The 18451-nt window shown below is 49.7% G+C and overlaps 1 protein-coding gene across 2 annotated transcripts in view; it reads right to left on the minus strand.

Annotated features, from left to right (window-relative positions):
• Positions 1 to 18451, minus strand: part of NEDD1 (NEDD1 gamma-tubulin ring complex targeting factor) — a 413616-nt gene that overhangs the window by 240012 nt on the left and 155153 nt on the right. For both annotated transcript variants that reach the window (XM_086918169.1, XM_086918174.1), the window contains exon 6: positions 16081 to 16310. In XM_086918169.1, the coding sequence (XP_086774295.1) occupies positions 16081 to 16310 (230 nt within the window). The remainder of the gene's footprint in view (positions 1 to 16080; positions 16311 to 18451) is intronic.

An 18451-nucleotide genomic window follows, 5' to 3' on the forward strand; every position in this document is an offset into this window, starting at 1 on the left:
GTAAAACGAGCCATGTCATTTGTCATGTGCTCCCTCTGGATGACCTAGATTGTTGTTATACTTGCAGCAAAATTATATAGAAGGGAATGAGCAAAGTCCAGAGCACACTTGAGAGTAAATTATACTGTGAAAGCAATCACATACGTAATGGAATGATAAAAATCGCACACCAATGGTTCTTTTCATATAAAATAGTTTTTATGGGTCAGAATGAAACTCCTGTCCAGGAGATGCAAAGAAAATGCACCAGCCGACACGTGTTTCGTCAAATCGGGATAATACCTGTGTCTCTTCAAGGCTGAAGGACGTGTAATGGGGCGGTATCGGGGACCGTGTTAATTCCAACCCGGTCCTAGTCGGGTAACGTATAAACAAAACAAAGGCCCACTGCGGCCGAAGTATCAAGCGTGGAGTCAAACTGTAAAGTTGAGATCCCTCAAGAATCAGCGGGTAATGCCGTCTTGTGAGAAACGGGCTGTAGGCCAGTCTCCCAGAGAGCTGTAACGTTGTTTTCGGATACGGACCTAGTTTGTTGATATACTTGCAGCAACATTATATAGAAGGGAATGTTGTGTACAGTGCACATCAGAAACTGATGAGTTTTAAGGAGCTCATATACGCAATAATATAGAAAAGGGAAGCAAAAAGAAATAAAACCACTGCCATGAACAAACAATTTGGTCAAGTGGGGAAGCCTACATAGTGTCACTAGATGGCTCTCTCTTTCCCACTCACGTTTTACATCAAACGTTGATGCTTCGCCTTTGATTATTTGTTCATAGGTTTAGAGCATGAGTGGAAGACAGAAGCACCATTAAGGCTAGGTTTGTTTTAAGCTGGAGGAGCCATGAGAACCTCGAGCTGAGCTAGAGCCATTCATCTGGCTCAAGCCTGCTGTGGCTTGCTCACCTCAATCAATCAGGAATTTTTTAAAGCACACTACTCACCCGTGAGAGTATCAAGGTGCTGCGGGGGGTTGCTTTCTGAATAGGTGCTGTGTCTGGCTTCGTCTAATGTGATGGGGGACTTTGTTCCAGGTCTTAGCCGCGATGTAGAAGGATCTGACACCAGCTTTGTCCCGTAGGATGCGGGGGACCGTGGCTAGCGATAGGTCGGCAGAGCGGCGGTTTCTCTTGGGAGCACGGAAGGAGATTCTTTTGTTGAGATATTGGGATCCAGCATTATGGAAACCTTTGTAGGCGTGAGTGAGCAGTTTGAAGGATATTCTTCTTTGACGGGGAGCTAGTGGAGGTGCGGAGGTGTTGGGTGATGTTGTCATGTTGTGAAATGTCGAGGACGAGTCTGGCTGCGGTGTTCTGGAGGGTCTGGAGTTTGCGGAGCAGTGTTTTGTTGATTCCGGCGTAGAGTCCGTTTCTGTAATCCAGTCTGCTATTGATGAGAGCTTGGGTGACTGTCTTCCTGTAGTCGGGGGTCCATTTAAAGGTTTTGCGGACTAAGCAGAGGGTGTTGAAGCATGTGGAGGATTTGGCGTTGATTTGGTGCTTCATGGTGAATGAATAGTCGAGTATGATGCAGAGGTTACGGGTGTGGTCCGTAAGGGTGGGTGGGTTTCCGAGGGCAGGGGGCCACCGGGTGTTGTCCCATAAGGAAGGGGTAGATCTAAGGATGAGGACGTCCTTCATCCCTTTTTGGAAACTGTGCCGGATGATGTTGGGTTCATTGGTGAGAGAGGGCGAGTTGGGTGTCGTCGGCGTAAGAGACTATGCTGCGTATGTGTTTTTAGTTGATGGTTGTGAGGGGGCCATGTAGACGTTGAATAGAGCGAAAGAGCAGGAGTCTTATTCTTTGTGTCCTGCCTAAGAGGAAAGATCGAATCCAGTAAAGGGCAGTTCCCTGGATGCCAGCGTGTTGGAGTCTGGTGGCTAGTGTGCAGTGGGAGACGGTGTTGAAGGCTGCTAAGAGGTCTAGGAGGATGAGGCCTGCAGTGTGGCCTTGGCCGAGGATAGTGCGGATGTCGTCAGTGGCGGCTATGAGGGGGGTCTTGGTGCTGCGGTTGCTGTGGAAATCGGACTTGGAGGAGTCAAGGATGTTGGTTGTTTCTATGAAGTGCGCTAGCTAGGTGTGGATTGCTTTCTCGATGACCTTGGCGGCGAAGGGGAGAAGAGAGATGGGCCTGAATTTCTTGAGGTCTGTCAGGTCTGCAGCAGGCTTCTTGAGGAGGGGTTTGACTTCGGCACGTTTCCAGTCGTAGGAGAATATGGCTGAATCGCTGGAGCAGTATCGTTCGTCGTAGTTCGGGTGCGAAGGCAGCCCTGTGGAAGACGTGCGGTAGGCAGGGGTCGGTGGGTGCTCCTAAGTGGATGTTTTTCATAGTCTGTGCGGGGTCTTCTGTGGCGAGAGGGGTCTAGGTTAGGAGGGTTAGCTGGATGGCGTAGCTGGTGGGTGGTGTTGGGTTAGTGCTGTGGTCTTAGTCGCCAAAGTTGTAGAGCGTCTTGATCTTGTGGTGGAAGAAGGAGCTGAGTTTGTTGCAGAGGTCTTGGGAGAGAGGGACGTCAGTAGTTTTGATGTTCGGTCTGCTGTATTCCTGTATGATGGCGAAGAGTTCCTTGGAGTTGTGGGCATTGGAGAGGATTCTGTCTTGGATGAATTTTCTCTTAGTTGATCTGATTAGTTGGTGGTGTGCCGTGGTTGAGGCCTTCTGGGCGGAACGTGATTCTGGGGTTTTGCTGTTTCTCCATTCGTCGAGAGGAGCGCTTGGATTCTCGGAGGTCCATGGTGAACCAGGTGGCTTTAGCTCTATGTCGTCTGTCGGAGTTTTGGAGGGGGAGAGAGTGTTGCCACAGGTGCTGATCCATTGGTGAAGGTTGTTTGCTGTTGTTGTGTGTTAGGGGGAGGAGGTGAGGTGTTCTTTGGTGATTTTGTTCCAGTTTCTGCGTGGGATGCGTGGCGTGAGCTTATGTGCAGTGGGTTTCGAGAAGGAGAAATGGATGCAGTCGTAGTTCGTTCAGAGAGGTTCCATGGTGTGATCAAAGCAAATGTTGTTTCCTCCGGTGAAGATGGGGTCGAGAGTGTGCCCAGCCGTGTGAGTGGGGGTGGAGACTAGTTGCTTCAGCCTGAATTTCGTGAGGTTCTCTAGGAGGGCGGTGGTGTTGGGGTCGCTGAGGTTGTCTAGCTGGAAGTTCAGGTCCCCGAGAAGTATGCAGTCCGTGGAGGCGAGAGCATTGGGAGTGATTTAGTCTGCAATGGTGTAGGTGAAAGGGGAGCAGAGGAGCGGGGTTCTGGCGGTCTGTAGGTGAGAGTTCTACAGAGCGTCGTTCTGGGGTTGGGATGGATCTGTAATGGGTTGTGTTCCATGGGGGGCAAGACATAGTCTGAGTTGGTGGTGGTTAGTTGGAGGGAGCTCATGTGGACGATGGCGAGGCCTCCTACATGGCGTTTTGGGTCGTTTTTCCTCATGGTCTTATATCTGTTGGGGATGGCGGTTGCGATGTCCGGTGCAGAGCTGCCATTGGTCCAGGTCTCTGTGAGGAAGCTGGGCGAGTGGCTGTTGGAGGTCCCAGACTTCTACTGGACCTGTGGAGGATTTAGAAGGATTGCCCTGCTGCCTCTTTCAGCCCAGGCTCCTCAGAAGTCACTTAAAGAGTCAGTTGGCTGACCTCCTGTTTGAGCTAAAGGGACACAAAAACATTCAGAGACCTGCCCTTCAACTTCACAGCCAGATCACCAGCACCATCTGGACCAGCCTGAGCCATGCTGCTGGTCTCAGTTGGAATGAGTCCTGAGCACCAAAAGGTATCCCCCTAGGCCCTGGACTCTTGGCTACCATGAGAGGTACTCATGAAGATTGTGATATTTTGTCCCCTGGTAATCAGTATTACTGTTTTACTGGCATTTACATTTCAAAGGATGGGAGGCATCCACTGCTAAGGTGCCTACATGAAGTTATGGGAGTCTTGTAGAGAGTTAAGAAACTGACAATAAACTGTATTGTATGCGTATGAAAGTGCTTTATAGCAAAAGGACTGGCTATGGCTTCAAAGAGGGCTAACATACAGCTGGAAATGCATTAGTCAATGGGAACTCCTGTGATGTTTTTTTAAAAATAATCTTGATTCAGAATGTGTTTCTTTTGTGTGAGGGACTGGTTGAATCACGCCTTGAACAATACAGAAAAGAAAGTAGCGGGCAGTCATGGACCATCCGGTGTCGTGTAGGGACTGCGCCAAATCCTCTTCCTAGAAATGGCGAAGGTGAGTCAGGTGACTCCTGTGTGTTCTTTGATTGCCTTGTATAACCATGTTACTAGGGGACGCCCTTCCCTTTAGTGTATAACGTTTTTTTACAGCTTGAGTAGGGGGTTCTTCGTATATCTTTCACCACAACGTCCCAGTAGCTGCCCATGTAACAGGAATTGGGCAGGAGGAAAGTCATGGTCCTGTCGTAACTGATCAAATGTGAGAAGATGGGCATCTTGGAAGAGTCCACCCAAGTGTCAAGGGATTAATCATGCAAAGCTGTCAGCTGGTCGGCCGTAAAGTGCCCTAGGAGTCCCGGAAGACCCTGGAGGGGGCTGGCGGGGGAGTAAGGGACCCCCTGCCAGGTCAGATGGGCAATCCTGGTGAGGCACTTCCTGGCCACCCATACAAGGGACCAGTAGCTGGTGAAGAATGTGCATGGGAAGAGGCTCTTCACCTGCATTGGTCTTGTATACATGGTAGCTATATGGATACGCATTGAAGCTGCGCTGCAAGGTAGTAGCATTCAAAAGATAAAGAAACTAGCCCACCCAGTCCCACAGGTAGCAGGAGCTAGCAGCCTCATCCAGAGGGTATATTAAGAGGTTGTCTGTGTAGGGCAACAATGCATGAGTGGTGTCGTCCAAGGAGATACCCCAATGTCAGCCTTCCAGTTGAAGACCGTGAGCGAGTGGTTCCATGGCAATAGGATAGGGGACATAGAGAGTAGCCCTTACAAATTACCCAGCTAATGGGAAAGGGGGGTGAGATCAGGCTACCTACTGTTGCTCAGGAGGTCGGTTTGTGTACAGCAATTTTGAGTACACCAGAAGGTGCCGGGCGAGACCAGCAGAACCTTGAAGAGATAATCTCATGATAAGGAATCAAAGGCCTCTCGAGGTCCAATATGAGACATGCTGCCTGTGGGTAATGTAATGGAGCCTGGTCCATAACATAGTAGAGCCATCTGATAAAATAAGATTTGCTTTGGCCCGGGACAAATCCATTATGGTATGGATGGACTATGGCAGGTAACACCATGAGATACCGCTCGTCAAGTACCTTGCAGAGTACCTTATAGTCATCGCTCAAAATGGCTATGGGCCGTAAGGAAGACAGATGAGTGGGATTCCTGTCTGGTTTCGAGAGGGAGATTAGGAGGGAGGACTCCTGTAGGGGAGCAGGGAGCGCTCTGGTAGTGAGTGCCTCTTTATAAATCTCAGCCAGCTTGGGGTCAAGGTGAGCAGAGTAGCAGTCAGAATACTCAGCCACTGTGATCAGTTCGTCAAGTTCTTCATGTTCAATGGCATTAATGGAAGGCAGAGGAGAGGGGCAAGGAAGCGCACTAGGATGTCAGGGAGTAGAGCAGGAGGCACCCTGTACAGCTTCGAATAACAGTAGCTGAATGCCTGTATTATAGTTGATTGGGAGTGCAAGGTGAGACCGGTGTCCAGGGCTATCTCCGTTACTGCGAGTCTCTTGGTGAGCTTGAAATGCAAGTAGGTGGTCAGGTTTATCTCTTGTGGCATGAGGTTTGGCTGTGTATTCTGCAAAGGTACAATAAAGGAGACTATCAGAGAGGCATGTTTCTTCTTGGAGGGCAGGGCCTGGTGTGTGGTGTTGTCCTGGAAGGGCTCAATTATCAATGGCAGATAGCGCCTCCTCGATGTCTTGAGCAGCCCCAGTCAGATTTCGGCAGACCCCAACTCTGTTCTGAATACAGAAACCCTTGGTGACAACTTTAAAGGCGCGAGTTGTGACTGTAGCGTGGCTGTCAGTAAAGTTCTGGCTAATGTGAGTAAATTGTGCTTCACAGAATACTGTATGTCCTTGATACTCTTCAGGTGGGGACCAGGAGGGTGCAGTGCTTCCTATTCCATGTCAACTATTGAATATGCTACTTACCAGTATGCATCTGTTCTTGGCATGTAGGGCTGCTGACATTCATATCTGTGCATAGATCGCCGCCTAGTGTTGGGTTCGGATGATTGCACATTGTTGTCTTGGAAGGGTCTTCGAAGTATCACGAGATAGGTGGCTCCTCCCCTGGACTACAGTGCGCATGGGCATCGACTCCATCCTCAGATTGTTTTAAGCCATTGTGGCCAAGATGGAGTGGAACGCAGTGAATGATGACCATGCTAGAAGTATGTGTAGATTCTGCAGCTTCTACAGGCGCCGGGGAGGAGGGCGGGCGATATGAATGTCAGCAGCCCTACATGCCAAGAACAGATGCATACTTGTAAGTAGCATATTCGGTTCGAGGCATGTGGGCTGCTGAATTCATATCTGTGCATAGAATACATAGCAGTCCCTCCATTAACGGCGGCCGCCCGTGCCAGCTGCAGCAGTTTGGAAAAGTGTTTTTAGAACAGCCTGCCCTACAGCTGCTTGCTGTTTGGAGTGCACATCAACAAAATAATGCTTTGTAAATGTGTGTGTGGTAGACCATGTGGCTGCTCTACATATGTCTTCCAAAGGAATATTTCCAAGGAATGCCATGGAGGCCCCCAACTTTCTGGTGGAGTGGGCCCTCGGTGGAATGGTTAGAGTACGCTTGGCTTTCAGATAGCAGATCTGGATACATTTAACGATCCACCTAGCAAGACCAGCCTTGGGGATGGGGTTACCTTTGTGGTGTGGTGCAAAGGCAACAAAGAGTTAATGGCAGGCACTCTGAAGAGTGAAAGGTGCTGCCTGTTCTGGAGATAAGCGGCCATTGCAGATAGATGTATGCGAATGGAAGCATAGGCCAGATTACATTTGTACAGATGGAAAAGGTAACAGATGATATTCTGAATAGACGCATCTAGCGGGTTAATGTTGTGGTCTGCACAATAAATGACAAACCGCTTCCATTTTGCCGCATAGCATGCTCTGGTGGTGGGCTTTCTTGCCTCCCGAATGATGTCCATGCAGTCAGAAGGCAAGTGCAGGTAGCCAAACTCTAGGACTTCAGGAGCCAGATCGCCAGGTTGAGCTGTTGCGGATCTGGATGCTGAATGTCGCCATGGCTCTGCGTCAGAAGGCTGGGTGTGAGACGTAGCCTCTGATGCGGTACCATGGACAGTTCTAGAAACGTGGTGTACCATGGTTGGCGAGTCCACGTTGGAGCAACCAGGATGAGAGTCATCGAGTGCTGCCTGAGTTTGCGTGCCACCAGCGGTATCATCGGTGCTGGGGGAAAAGCGTACGCAAATTTGCCTGACCAGTTCATCCATATCGCATTGCCCTGCGACTGTGGGTGTGGGAACCTGGCGGCAAAGCTTTGGCATTTTGCGTTCTCCCTTGTGGCGAACAGGTCTATCTCTGGATGACCCCACCTCTGGAAGTACGGTTGGAGTACCGATGGATGTATCTCTCACTCCTGCATTTGGTGGCTGTGCCTGCTGAGCAGGTCCGCCATCTGATTGTCCTTGCCCGGGAGGTGTTCTGCCATGAGGAAGATGTTCCTCTGAATGGCCCACTTCCACATGCTCTGAGCCAGATGAGACAGCTGCGGAGAGTGTGTTCCTCCCTGTTTTTGAATGTAGTACATGGCTGTCATGTTGTCCGTCCGGATCAACACTACCTTGTTGCACAGATGTACTTTGAAGGCTTTGAGTGCCATGAAGATTGCCATCAGTTCGAGAACATTGATGTGCATCTTCCGTTGCTGTTGCGTCCATAGTCCCTGCACTGTGTAATGGAGTACATGAGCTCCCCATCCCTGGAGAGAGGCGTCCGTTGTCAGTATGATCTGTGGCACAGGCTCTTGGAACGGTCGGCCCTTGCAAAGGTTTTGTGTGATTCCACCAATGCAGAGAGTTGTATGCCCGACCGCTCACCAACACTAGGTCTTTCAACTGCCCATGAGCCTGAGTCCACTGACGTGCTAAGCACTCCTGAAGCGGGCGCATATGTAGTCTTGCATGCGGGACTATGGAAATGCAGGAGGCCATCATGCCTATCAACTGCATGAACACCCTTGCTGGAAGCGAGTGTTGAGGTCTGAACTTTTGTATCAGCAATTGAATGCTGCTGACTCTCACTGAATTCGGCTGTGCTGTGGCCGCCAGAGTATTTATAGTCGCACCCAAATACTGCCGTATGTGGGCGGGCTGGAGGTGGGATTTTGGGTAATTCAGTGAGAATCCCAGATCGTGCAGGAGGTGAATGGTGTGGGACATGTGGGCGGCACACTGCTGGGCTGACTTTGCCTGGATGAGCCAGTCGTCCAGATAAGGGTAGACGTGAATGTTCCGTCTCCTGAGATGCGCCGCCACTGTCGCCAGGCACTTCGTGAACACCCTGGGTGCCGTGGTGACACCGAAAGGCAAAACCTTGAACTGGTAGTGCTGGTTTTGGATGGTGAACCGGAGGTATTTCCTGTGTGAAGGGTGCAGTGGAATGTGAAAATACGCATCCGTTAGGTCTTAAGTTGCGAGAAAATCCCCCTGACTGAGCAGCGGGAGCACTTGCTGCAGGGTCAGCATATGGAAGTGCTCCGACAGGATGTACTGGTTGAGGGGCCTGAGGTCCAGGATGGGCCGGAGAGACCAGTCCATCTTTGGTATTAAGAAGTACAGGGAGTAGACCCCTGTGCCTCTTTCTTGCATAGGCACGAGCTCTATTGCTCCTTTTTGCAGCATAACGGTGACTTCCTGCTGCAATAAGTGCAAATGCTCGGCCGACATAGGACGGTTTCTTGGGGGCATGTTGGGTGGAGTGGATGTTAACTCCAGACAATAACCGTATTGAATAAGTTTCCTGACCCACCTGTCTGTGGTGATGGACTTCCAGACCGGCAGGAACTGCTGGAGTCTCCCCCCGACCGGTGTTGTGTGGTCGGGGGGAAGTGACAAGGCGTCACTGTTTGCTGGAGGCAGAGGATCTGGAGCGGTTTCCACGACCTCTGCCCTTGGCGCTGTTGCCACGATATCCACCTCGACTCTTGTTGGTGTATGTGGACCGAGTGTTGCCCTTGTAGTACTGCGTGGACTGGGAGAGCTGGCCCCTGGAAACGCCTCTAGTGTTTGAGCAATGAAAAGACCCACCCCGAAACTGCTGGGACTGTAAGGCACCCATGGATTTCGCAGTCTCCGTGTCCTTTTTAATTTTCTCTAGGGTGGTGTCAACCTCCGGGCCAAACAGGTGATCTGGGTTGACCGTTTGGTTAAGGATGGTGGTTTGGATCTCCGGCTTTAATCCAGAGATTCTCAGCCAGGCATGTCGCCGCAGCAGAACACTAGTGTTTATAGCCCTGGCGGTGGTATCAGCCGCGTCCAGAGCGCACTTAATAGAAGCGTTAGAGATCAGCTTCCCTTCCTGAATCAGCATCTCAGCCCCCTACTTGTATTCATCAGGCAGGTGTTGCAACAGGGTCTCCAGTGTATCGTAGTGTGCCCTGTCATAGCGCGCTAGAAGCGCTTGTGTGTTAGAAATGCGCCATATGTTGGCTGCCTGTGCTGCTACTCTCTTCCCCGAGGCCTCAAAGACCTTGGATTCTTTGTCTGGGGGAGGAGCATCACCCGTAGTCTGAGAATTAGCCCTCTTCCGGGCATTCGAGACAACAAGAGAGTCTAGAGGCAACTGTTCTCTGATGTAGGTAGGATCAGTAGGCGCCGACTTGTACTTTTTGTCAATCCTAGGGTTTATCACCCTCACCCTGGTAGGTTCTTTAAAGATCTCAGCAGCATGCTTTAAAACACCTTTCAGCATAGGCAGAGTCTTAACAGTTTTTTCTGAGACTGAGAAGGTATCAAAAAGGAAGTCGACATCCACAGGGTCAGCATGGAGCTGGACATTGTGATTGTTTGCTGCCCGTTCAATGAGGGCATTGAAAGCTGCAGAGTCTTCTGTAGGGGACGTTTTTGCAGAAAACAGTTTAGGGTCTTGTCCTGCTTGAGGATCCCCTGGGTCACAACCAGCTGCCCAGGGTTCGTTGGTATCCTCAGGGTCTGTATAGACAGGATAACTGTACTCATCCTCATCATCCCCCTCACTAGCGTCCACATCAGAGTAAGTGGGCGAAACATTATGAGTCTGTGGGGAAAGTGGTTCCACCAGAACAGGAGTGAAAGCAGAGTCCTTCTTCTTCTTGAGAGGGATCTTGTAAGACTCCATTGGGCGTTCAGGGGCGATTTTCCGCTTGTGGAGGGAAAGCCTGCCCGTTTCGGCATCGATGAAGTGTTCCTGATGCTCTTCTACTGAAGGTCGTCGAGGATGCGGGCCGGGGACCACCGCTGACGACTTCGGCCCTGAGGAGACCTTCTCGAGCAAGCTGGCGACTGCCTTAGGAGCGAAAGCCTTCGGCGCCGTTTTTGGTGGCAACGTGAAAAGGATGGGCGTGGACGCCTTTAGTGGTTTCTCCACTGGTTTCGTAGGCGGAGGATCCTTCGGACCGGGCAACGCGGTTCCGTCCCTGATGCGCTGCAGGGAGTCCGTCACCTTCTTGGTGAACGCGGCGGATGGGCGCGCCGGTTCAGTGGAATCCCTCGACGCCACACCTGGAGTGGACTCTCTGGGCGCCGTGCCCTTGGCCTTGTCCTGCTGACGCGGAGTCGTGAGAACCTTCGGGTCATTCAGCCGTTTCTTCAGGTCACCGACAGCTTTTTTCGGATCGCCGATAGCCTTCTTCGGGTCGCCGAGGCTTTTGCTGACGTCGACCGTCTTCGGCGCCGACGCGCTCGACTCGACCACCTTCACTTTAGTCTTCGGCGCGGTAGACTTCGTCTCGACGCCCTTGACTTGAGCCTTCGGCTCGACGGCCACCTTCTGCTTCTTCGGCGCCGGAGGCTCCGAGGCCTTGGAGCCGACCAAAGCGATGCGCACTTTCGGTTTCGAGGACGGCACCTGCGCAGTGTCTGGAGTCAAGACCGTAGGTTTCACTTTCGGTTTCGTTTTTCCAGGGAGTGTCTCGGCAGTAATGTCCGTGGCCGAGCCCGAAGGCGGGGCCGTAGAACCCATAGTGAGATCTTGGGTAAGGCCCGAAGGCAATCCCTTGACCTGAGCCTCATGAACTGGCACGGCCCCAGAGTGCGTATGAGGAAGCTCCTCATCCGAGCTATCCTCCATGGCCCCGAGGGCCCCGTCGTGGTCCCCTACCTCGTCGATGACTTCTTCGGCCTCGAACATCTCTGCATCCGCGTCATAGTCGTAGTCGACGTCCGACGCGGGGTTCGACTCAGAAATGTCCTGGATAACTTCGTCCTCGGCATCCCCCGCATCGAAGATGTCCACAGGCGCCCGTGCAGCATGCTTGGCCTCCTGGCGCGCAGCTCGTCGAAGCTTAAGCGTCTTCTTGGACCTGAAGCGAGAGCAAGCCATACACTCGGCTTCATCGTGGTCCGGCGACAGACACTTGTTGCACACCGGGTGGATGTCGATGTGGGGATACTTAGAGTTGCAGACCGGACATCTCTTGAATGGACTCCGGTCCATGACGGAGGGTCGATAGGTCTGGAGCGTCGACTGGGCCTTCCGCGCCGAGAGCACGCAGGTGTGGAGAATCCGGCTCGGACCGAGCTGGAAGAAACGAAGACCGAACGCAAGACTATACCGACGTAATAGACTAAAGACCTTTTGGTCTCAAGAAAGTTTTCTATCGATTCCGACTAGAGGGAACCCAAAGACATCCGAACCCAATGGCGGAAAAAAACAATCTGAGGATGGAGTCGATGCCCATGCGCACTGTAGTCCAGGGGAGGAGCCACCTATCTCGTGATACTTCGAAGACTCTTCCAGGACAACAATGTGCAATCATCCGGACCCAACACTAGGCGGCGATCTATGAACAGATATGAATTCAGCAGCCCACATGCCTCGAACATGAAAGGCATCGTCAGAAAGCATATAGGTCTAGGTAATCTCAGTGCGTGAGTTGTGGGGGCTTGGTTGGGGAGTACAAGAAGCAGTCCAGACAGACATGTAAAATCCCGTGGAACTGAATAATGGGAGTACTGGCGGAGGTGTGAGTGGTGAGGGGTCCAGGCATCAAGGATTGACCAATGCTGTGCCCAATGGGAAAATTGCTGTGAATGCTGGCGTGTGGGGCCTGAGGGATCAGGGACTGGGAGTGATCAACAAAGAAATCTGGGACATTATTGTAGTCCCCATCTAATATCGAGGCAATATCCACCCGCTGGGCTAGCACTTCAGTCAAGGTGGCCGAGAACGCTGTCTGCTATGTATCTGTGGTGTAGATGCAGCCCAGGAGGACGAGGTTGTCATCTAACTGGCCCTCTACAAAAACACATATCCCCTCTTTATCAATGATCGTGTTGAGTGTTTGGAATGGCGTACCTTGACTGATTCAGAGTAGAGTACGCCTGCCGTAAGCAGAGAATTCGGGCCATAAATCTTGCCTCTCCAGCATTTACTAAGTCACTGGAGTTCACTACCACTGAGATGCGTCACCTTTAGAAAGTTAGTGTTTGCCTGTTGTCGTTTAATGTAGGAGTATATAGAATAACAGCGGCGTGCCAAATGAATCCCCTGCATGCTTAGTGTGAGAAAACTGATGGTTAGTCGGGAAGCCATGGGGGTTCAGCAGGTGTGTGTCGGTAGGAAAGGCATAAGGAACAATCTAGCCCAGTCCCAGTGCCCACCACAGCCCAAGGGTGAAAAGATAGTCCATTGCTCATGCTGTTGAGAAAACAACCAAGAGTAACAAACAATAGAACTTAAACAAGAACAAGAGCCTGCAGCTGGGGGCTGCACACACAAAACAGTCTCTCAAAAACCAAAGCAATACGTTGGAGGTGGTGGTAATCGGTAAGCATGCTGATGGGAATGGTACGATGGGCGGCAGGCTGACAAGCCAAGCTATGGGTGACTGTGGCAAACCGTCCATCCACAGCTCGCAGTAGGGTAGGACGTCTGTGGTGTAATGTCCAAAGAGAGAGGATGCGTGAGGTGAGAGGAGCAGGGGTCCAGGTTTAGGGGCCAGAGATAGTCTAGTGGTCGATCGTCAATGTCCGTTCCCCCAGCAGTGTGCTACCTGGTCGGGCGATTAGAGGAGGTTGTCTACTGTTTGTGGTGTAACCAAGGGACTGGACAACGGTACGAGGCATCCATCGCCATGCCATCTTCACTCATGGCCGAACTGGAGTCTGTGTTCGGAGCAGACTAGGATGGGCGAATTGCAAACACTGCTGCAATAGCGGATTGCTGACTTGGTCTTAGTTCCTTCGAAGAGCGTACTGCGGGAGTTCCTCAGTCGGCCCCTGCATCTGATTGGGCTGGACGTGGCACCCCTGTCTGCCAATGGGGCGATGGCTGCCCTCAAACTCAGTTTCCAACCAGTCCTAAACCGTATCAGGCTCCATGGAAAAAAATTGTCTTTTGGTCATGAAATACCTTGAGCTTCACTAGGTTTAATAGAGTATTGGTAGTGGAGGTCCAGAAGGCGACGTTTTACTGTGAGAAAGGAGGAGCACTGGTGCTAGGTCTGCACGGTGTGGTCAGGAAAAGATTGAAAAGCAGCGGTTTTCATTCTCAAGTGGGTCTGCCTGTCTAGCCACTTGCAGGATAGTATATCTATCTTTGTAATGAAGACATTTGGAAACCACAGAAAGGAAATGCCCCTCTCCCTCCGAAAGAGGTGGAAGGACAGAACATGGTGCGCCCTTTCCATGGAGAAGAGAGGGGAGAGGAACTGTGCTGGTATAGAGCGCTTCACCCATTTCTCCAGGCACTTAATCATCGATCAGGTGCCCTCAGCGCACTCTGTTATTCCGATGGGCCCAGCCCAAAGCGTCTTCCACACAATGCTCCAAATGTTGTACCCTGTCGAGGAGGTCCCACATTCACTTTTATTGATCTGCTAACTGAGTTTGTATATCCTCAAAGACGCATTCCGTGTTTATAACCCTAGTCCCAGTCCAGCCTGCCCATGTATCCAGAAACCTAGGTGAGTTGCCAGGAGAGGACTCTCAAGGCTCCAGTGTCACCAAGAGGCAAAGCTGCACATGGACATGGTGGGGTCATTTACACCTATTGGGAAGGCTGTCTCCAGTTCTGCTCGAATTGTCTAGGTGAGTGCGCTGCAATTGATCAGGGGTGTCCACCTGCACCAGGACCTCTGGGTGCACCAGAAGGATGAGGAAATGGCAGGAGGTCCACATACACAGTCTGTTGGCCACTAAACGTCTCTTCAACAGACCCTGCGCAGGTAGTGAGCAGTGGGGCATGGGGTACTGGCCTGAGTCCTCAACAAAGAAAACCCCTCTGGGATTACTATGTGGGCGCAGGGGCGTTATTCCAGGCGTGGCTACGGGGAGGCTGCACAATGCCAGTAGTAGTAATCAGATGGGCCAGGGGGGAACCTGGGGAAATCCTCACCTCAGTCTCTGCAAGTGGGGTGATTGGACTCACCGACCTTTGTGCAGACCTAACGCTGATGAGTGCGTCCAAGGAGGCCAAAGGGGTCGGGATCCACTGAGGAGGAGCAACAGAAGTGGCAAAGTGTTTCCAGGTGGGCAGCAGGGGCACAAGGGATAGTGTCGCACTATGCAGTTCTCAAGTGAGGGTAGCATGCTCTCCGTCCTGCATGCTGACCGCATTCCGAAGAGGATCCGATGCGGCCTTAGCAACAGTGGAGGAAGTGTTCTTCACAGGCTGTGGGCTTGTCCATGAGTCAGTCAACTCTGAGGGTTCGTCCGCTGGGAGCCGCTGGTCTGCTCAGTATGCCCAGCACCACTCATGGGTGTCTGCGAGCGCCGTGTTGTGCCTCTGTGATGTAGATTCTAGGCAGTGGAGGATTTGTCGGAGAGTAGAAAAGCAAAGGAGGGGCCATCCCTACTCCTTGCGCTGTTGTGGAGCGGACCTGGAGGTCACTATCTAGGCACTTTTGCACTCGTGGACTGGAAAGAAGGATCTCAGGCTTGAGTGCCGATTGCACACCAAATTAGTCTACCGGGACGCTGGGTTCCCGAAGTATCGAGCCCTGCAAGCAGACCGTGTAGGGTCGGGGAACTAGGCCCAGCAGTTCATGACATCCCCCACAGCAGCATCAGGCTGCTTAAATCGGCTGACCACAGCCACTGTGTCTTCCTGGACATCTTCAAACGATATGTGGGTGACAGATACGGTCCTGGTCAGCAGAATTCTGCTGGAATAGATCATCTGCTGGCTCGGAGCTTGCTCAACAGGCATCCGCCATCTTCAGCGGTTAAGTTATGTCCCCTTAATGGGAACTCCTGTGACATCATGCTGGCACATTTAAAGTTCCCCAGTGATACAGATTGTGTGCTCACTTCTAGGAATGAGACAATCCAGAAAAGCACTGTCTTCAAAGCCTGCTTCTTTCAAGCAACATTCTAGGGTGTTAATGTCCACCTTGTCAAAGACTGCAAAAGGTCCCAAAAAGACAGCTTTCATTTTCATATATGAAGCAACCCTTGCTTGTCTGTTTAGACTCGTCCTCCAGGCCCTACAATTGATTGTTGCAAGCTAGAAGTTACTGGCTATGGCATAATCTCTGAACTCAGCTGGCAGACAACAGAAAAGGTTCTTGTGCCGTGCTCATTTGTGGATGAGTGCAAATGCATGAAAAGCAATGTTTTGACTAATAGTGGAAAACAAGGAACTGTGCAGAAGGAACAAGACATAGAGGAAAACATACGAGCAGGGCCCTTCTTTCCAGTATAGAAATAAAACCCAACAGCATCTCTGCAGTAGCTTTTCGAAGCTGCCTCTCACAGCACAGCTTTACATCTCGATGGGAATGAGAGAAAAAGTTATCACGAGATGCTTTGAAACTAAAAATACACTGCCATATACAACAGGGCATCGAAACAATTATTTTCAACATTACATATATAAAATATAATCAGGCTGGACAATAGGCGCAAATACACACACACATACACACACAGGAGTTACACAACGGAATATCACTTACTTTTTACTTGCAGTGTCATAGAAAATGATTCTCTTATCTAAACCAGTGGTTGCAAATAGTAGGTCATTCACAGGAGAAAAGCAGATTTCAGTAGCTGGGGCTTTGTGTGCACTGTCGAAGATGTGACAGGAATTTTGACTATTTACATCCCACAAGGTTACGTTTCCACTGTCAGATACGCTACCAAGCAAAGATTTCTTTATGACCGAATATTTTAAATGTCGAATGGGCTGAAAAGAAACAATATTTATTATGTTGCAGGAATCTGTTTTATAAAAATAAAAAAACAACTGTTCAATGTGAAAAACAAGCATCACTTAGTTTGGTTATCAGCCCTATAAAAACAAGCATTTGCAATGCAACAGGTCTCGCATTTACGCACGTTTGGGCATATGGAATTGTAAATGACAGTGCCTTTCATTTGTGTTTTCGAAACATAAATAAAATGCATTTTTACAATGCCAATACCTTAAACTCGCGTAAATGCAAGACCTATTGCATAGCAAATGCTTGTTCGAATCAGTGATCGTGTTAGTAATGTGCAGTACAAATAAATAGACAAAACAAAAATAAAGCAATAGAAATTCATCTATCACACATTATTTAGGATTTTATCTCCTAAAGACATGCAGAGTATTACTACATAATTAAATATGCAATTATTTTATATGCAAAATAATGGGTCACTCAAATACACAGAATGTAATATTTCACAACGTATAAAAATAATAGTAAATATCTTAAATATGCTGGTTTAAGCAAATCCACTCTTCGCTTTCTTGGAAACTAAAAAGCTTATTTATATGTTCCTTGCACCGCCAAGTCACTTTTTGTGAGAGAAAAAAGGGACGTACCAGTGGCGCAAGGAGCTTGTAAATAGGCCCCTAATATGTCAATGGATGTGTGTCGTAACATTTACTAGGCTTCCAGATGCAGATCTCGCTGTACTCAATCCTCGGAATTGAGGGAGTCTGGAATAACGGATGTGATGTCAAAGGAGGCGTGTTAAAGACTGTGGCAGAAGGTGTGGAGTCTTCGTTACTGCAGTGATGCCTGGTGAGGTGATGCATTGACATGGGTGCCCCTCTGTAGGAAAGTGGCTCTATATATACTGGACCAAAGTAAGGTACAGTGTGTATAGGGTCTCCAGTCCCCAGAGGTTTGGCAGAGGCTAAAGTAAGATATAACCTTACTCTCTAAAGTGGTAGCTTGGTCGAGCAGCAAGGCAGTATCAGAGGACAGTGTAAAGCATTTGTTGTACACACTCAGTCAGCAAATGGTCTCACACACTCAAGAACTGAACTCTAGGCCAATTGTTTTGTATCAAAAGATATAGTGGTTTTATTTTAGAACCAACAAGGTATCAGAATATATTTTCTCAGGATGAGTTACTTTAGTTAAATACTTTTCAAATAGGCAATAGACTTTTTGAATGCAATAGCTACAGTTTGTTGCAATAGGCAACACAATTTCAAACACAATGCAACATTCAATGGGAATTTCTGGTTAAATCAATTAGTTACTTTGTAGATTACTTTTCTAACCACAGGACTGCATCCTAGATTCAGTCCCGGGACATGAGCTGTAAACAGGTAGGTAAAAGCGTTCTGGTTACTGTAGTGATTTTTAAGGAATATTATTGTATTTTAAAAAGTTGACACGTAGAAACTTTTTCAGTTGAAATTACCAATGTTATCCTATGTAAGGAAATTCAATTTGCAGGTAAAGTATGTTCACGTTACTTTTGTAATCCAGTGCTGGACTCCTAGGTTCAGCACTGGGACCTCTATCTACAACAGGCAAGTAATTACATTTTTATCGTTGGCACTATTATTAGAGAATATGTCAAAAATCGACACAAACTTTTTCAGCAAAAAGCAGGCAATGATATCCTATGGAAGGAAATTCAGGTTACTGGTAAGTACGGTTAGAATTACTTTTCAGGGTCAGTACTGGGCTCAAAGATGCAGCACTGAGGTCTCTTCTGATAACAGGTGAGTACATCGGAATTCATAGTTCGGCTGATTTTAGATGAATATAAGTTCCAAAACTCCACACAAGAAATTCCAAGTGAAACCAGTCAATGTTAGCCTATGGAAGAAAAGTGAGTTATCAGCTTTTAGGTAAGTACTCGGCTGGCAGAGTTGAGATTCTGGGCATAGACTCAGGGGTCTCCCAGGGTCAGGTAGGTACAGTTGGTACACCCTCAGCGGCAAAGGGCCACCCGGGTGCAGAGGTAGTTAGGCTCAATGTTATCCAATGAGAGGCAGGGGGCTTTCGGTTGGTGGCTGCTGGCTAGCAGGCCACGCAGCTGTGGGAACTGGGCTCCGGGTCACTTGCTCCGGGCAAATGGGGAAGTAGGATAGGACAA

Source organism: Lissotriton vulgaris, chromosome 1_1 (assembly GCF_964263255.1).
Source record: "Lissotriton vulgaris chromosome 1_1, aLisVul1.2, whole genome shotgun sequence".
NCBI classification, from domain to species: Eukaryota; Metazoa; Chordata; class Amphibia; order Caudata; family Salamandridae; genus Lissotriton; species Lissotriton vulgaris.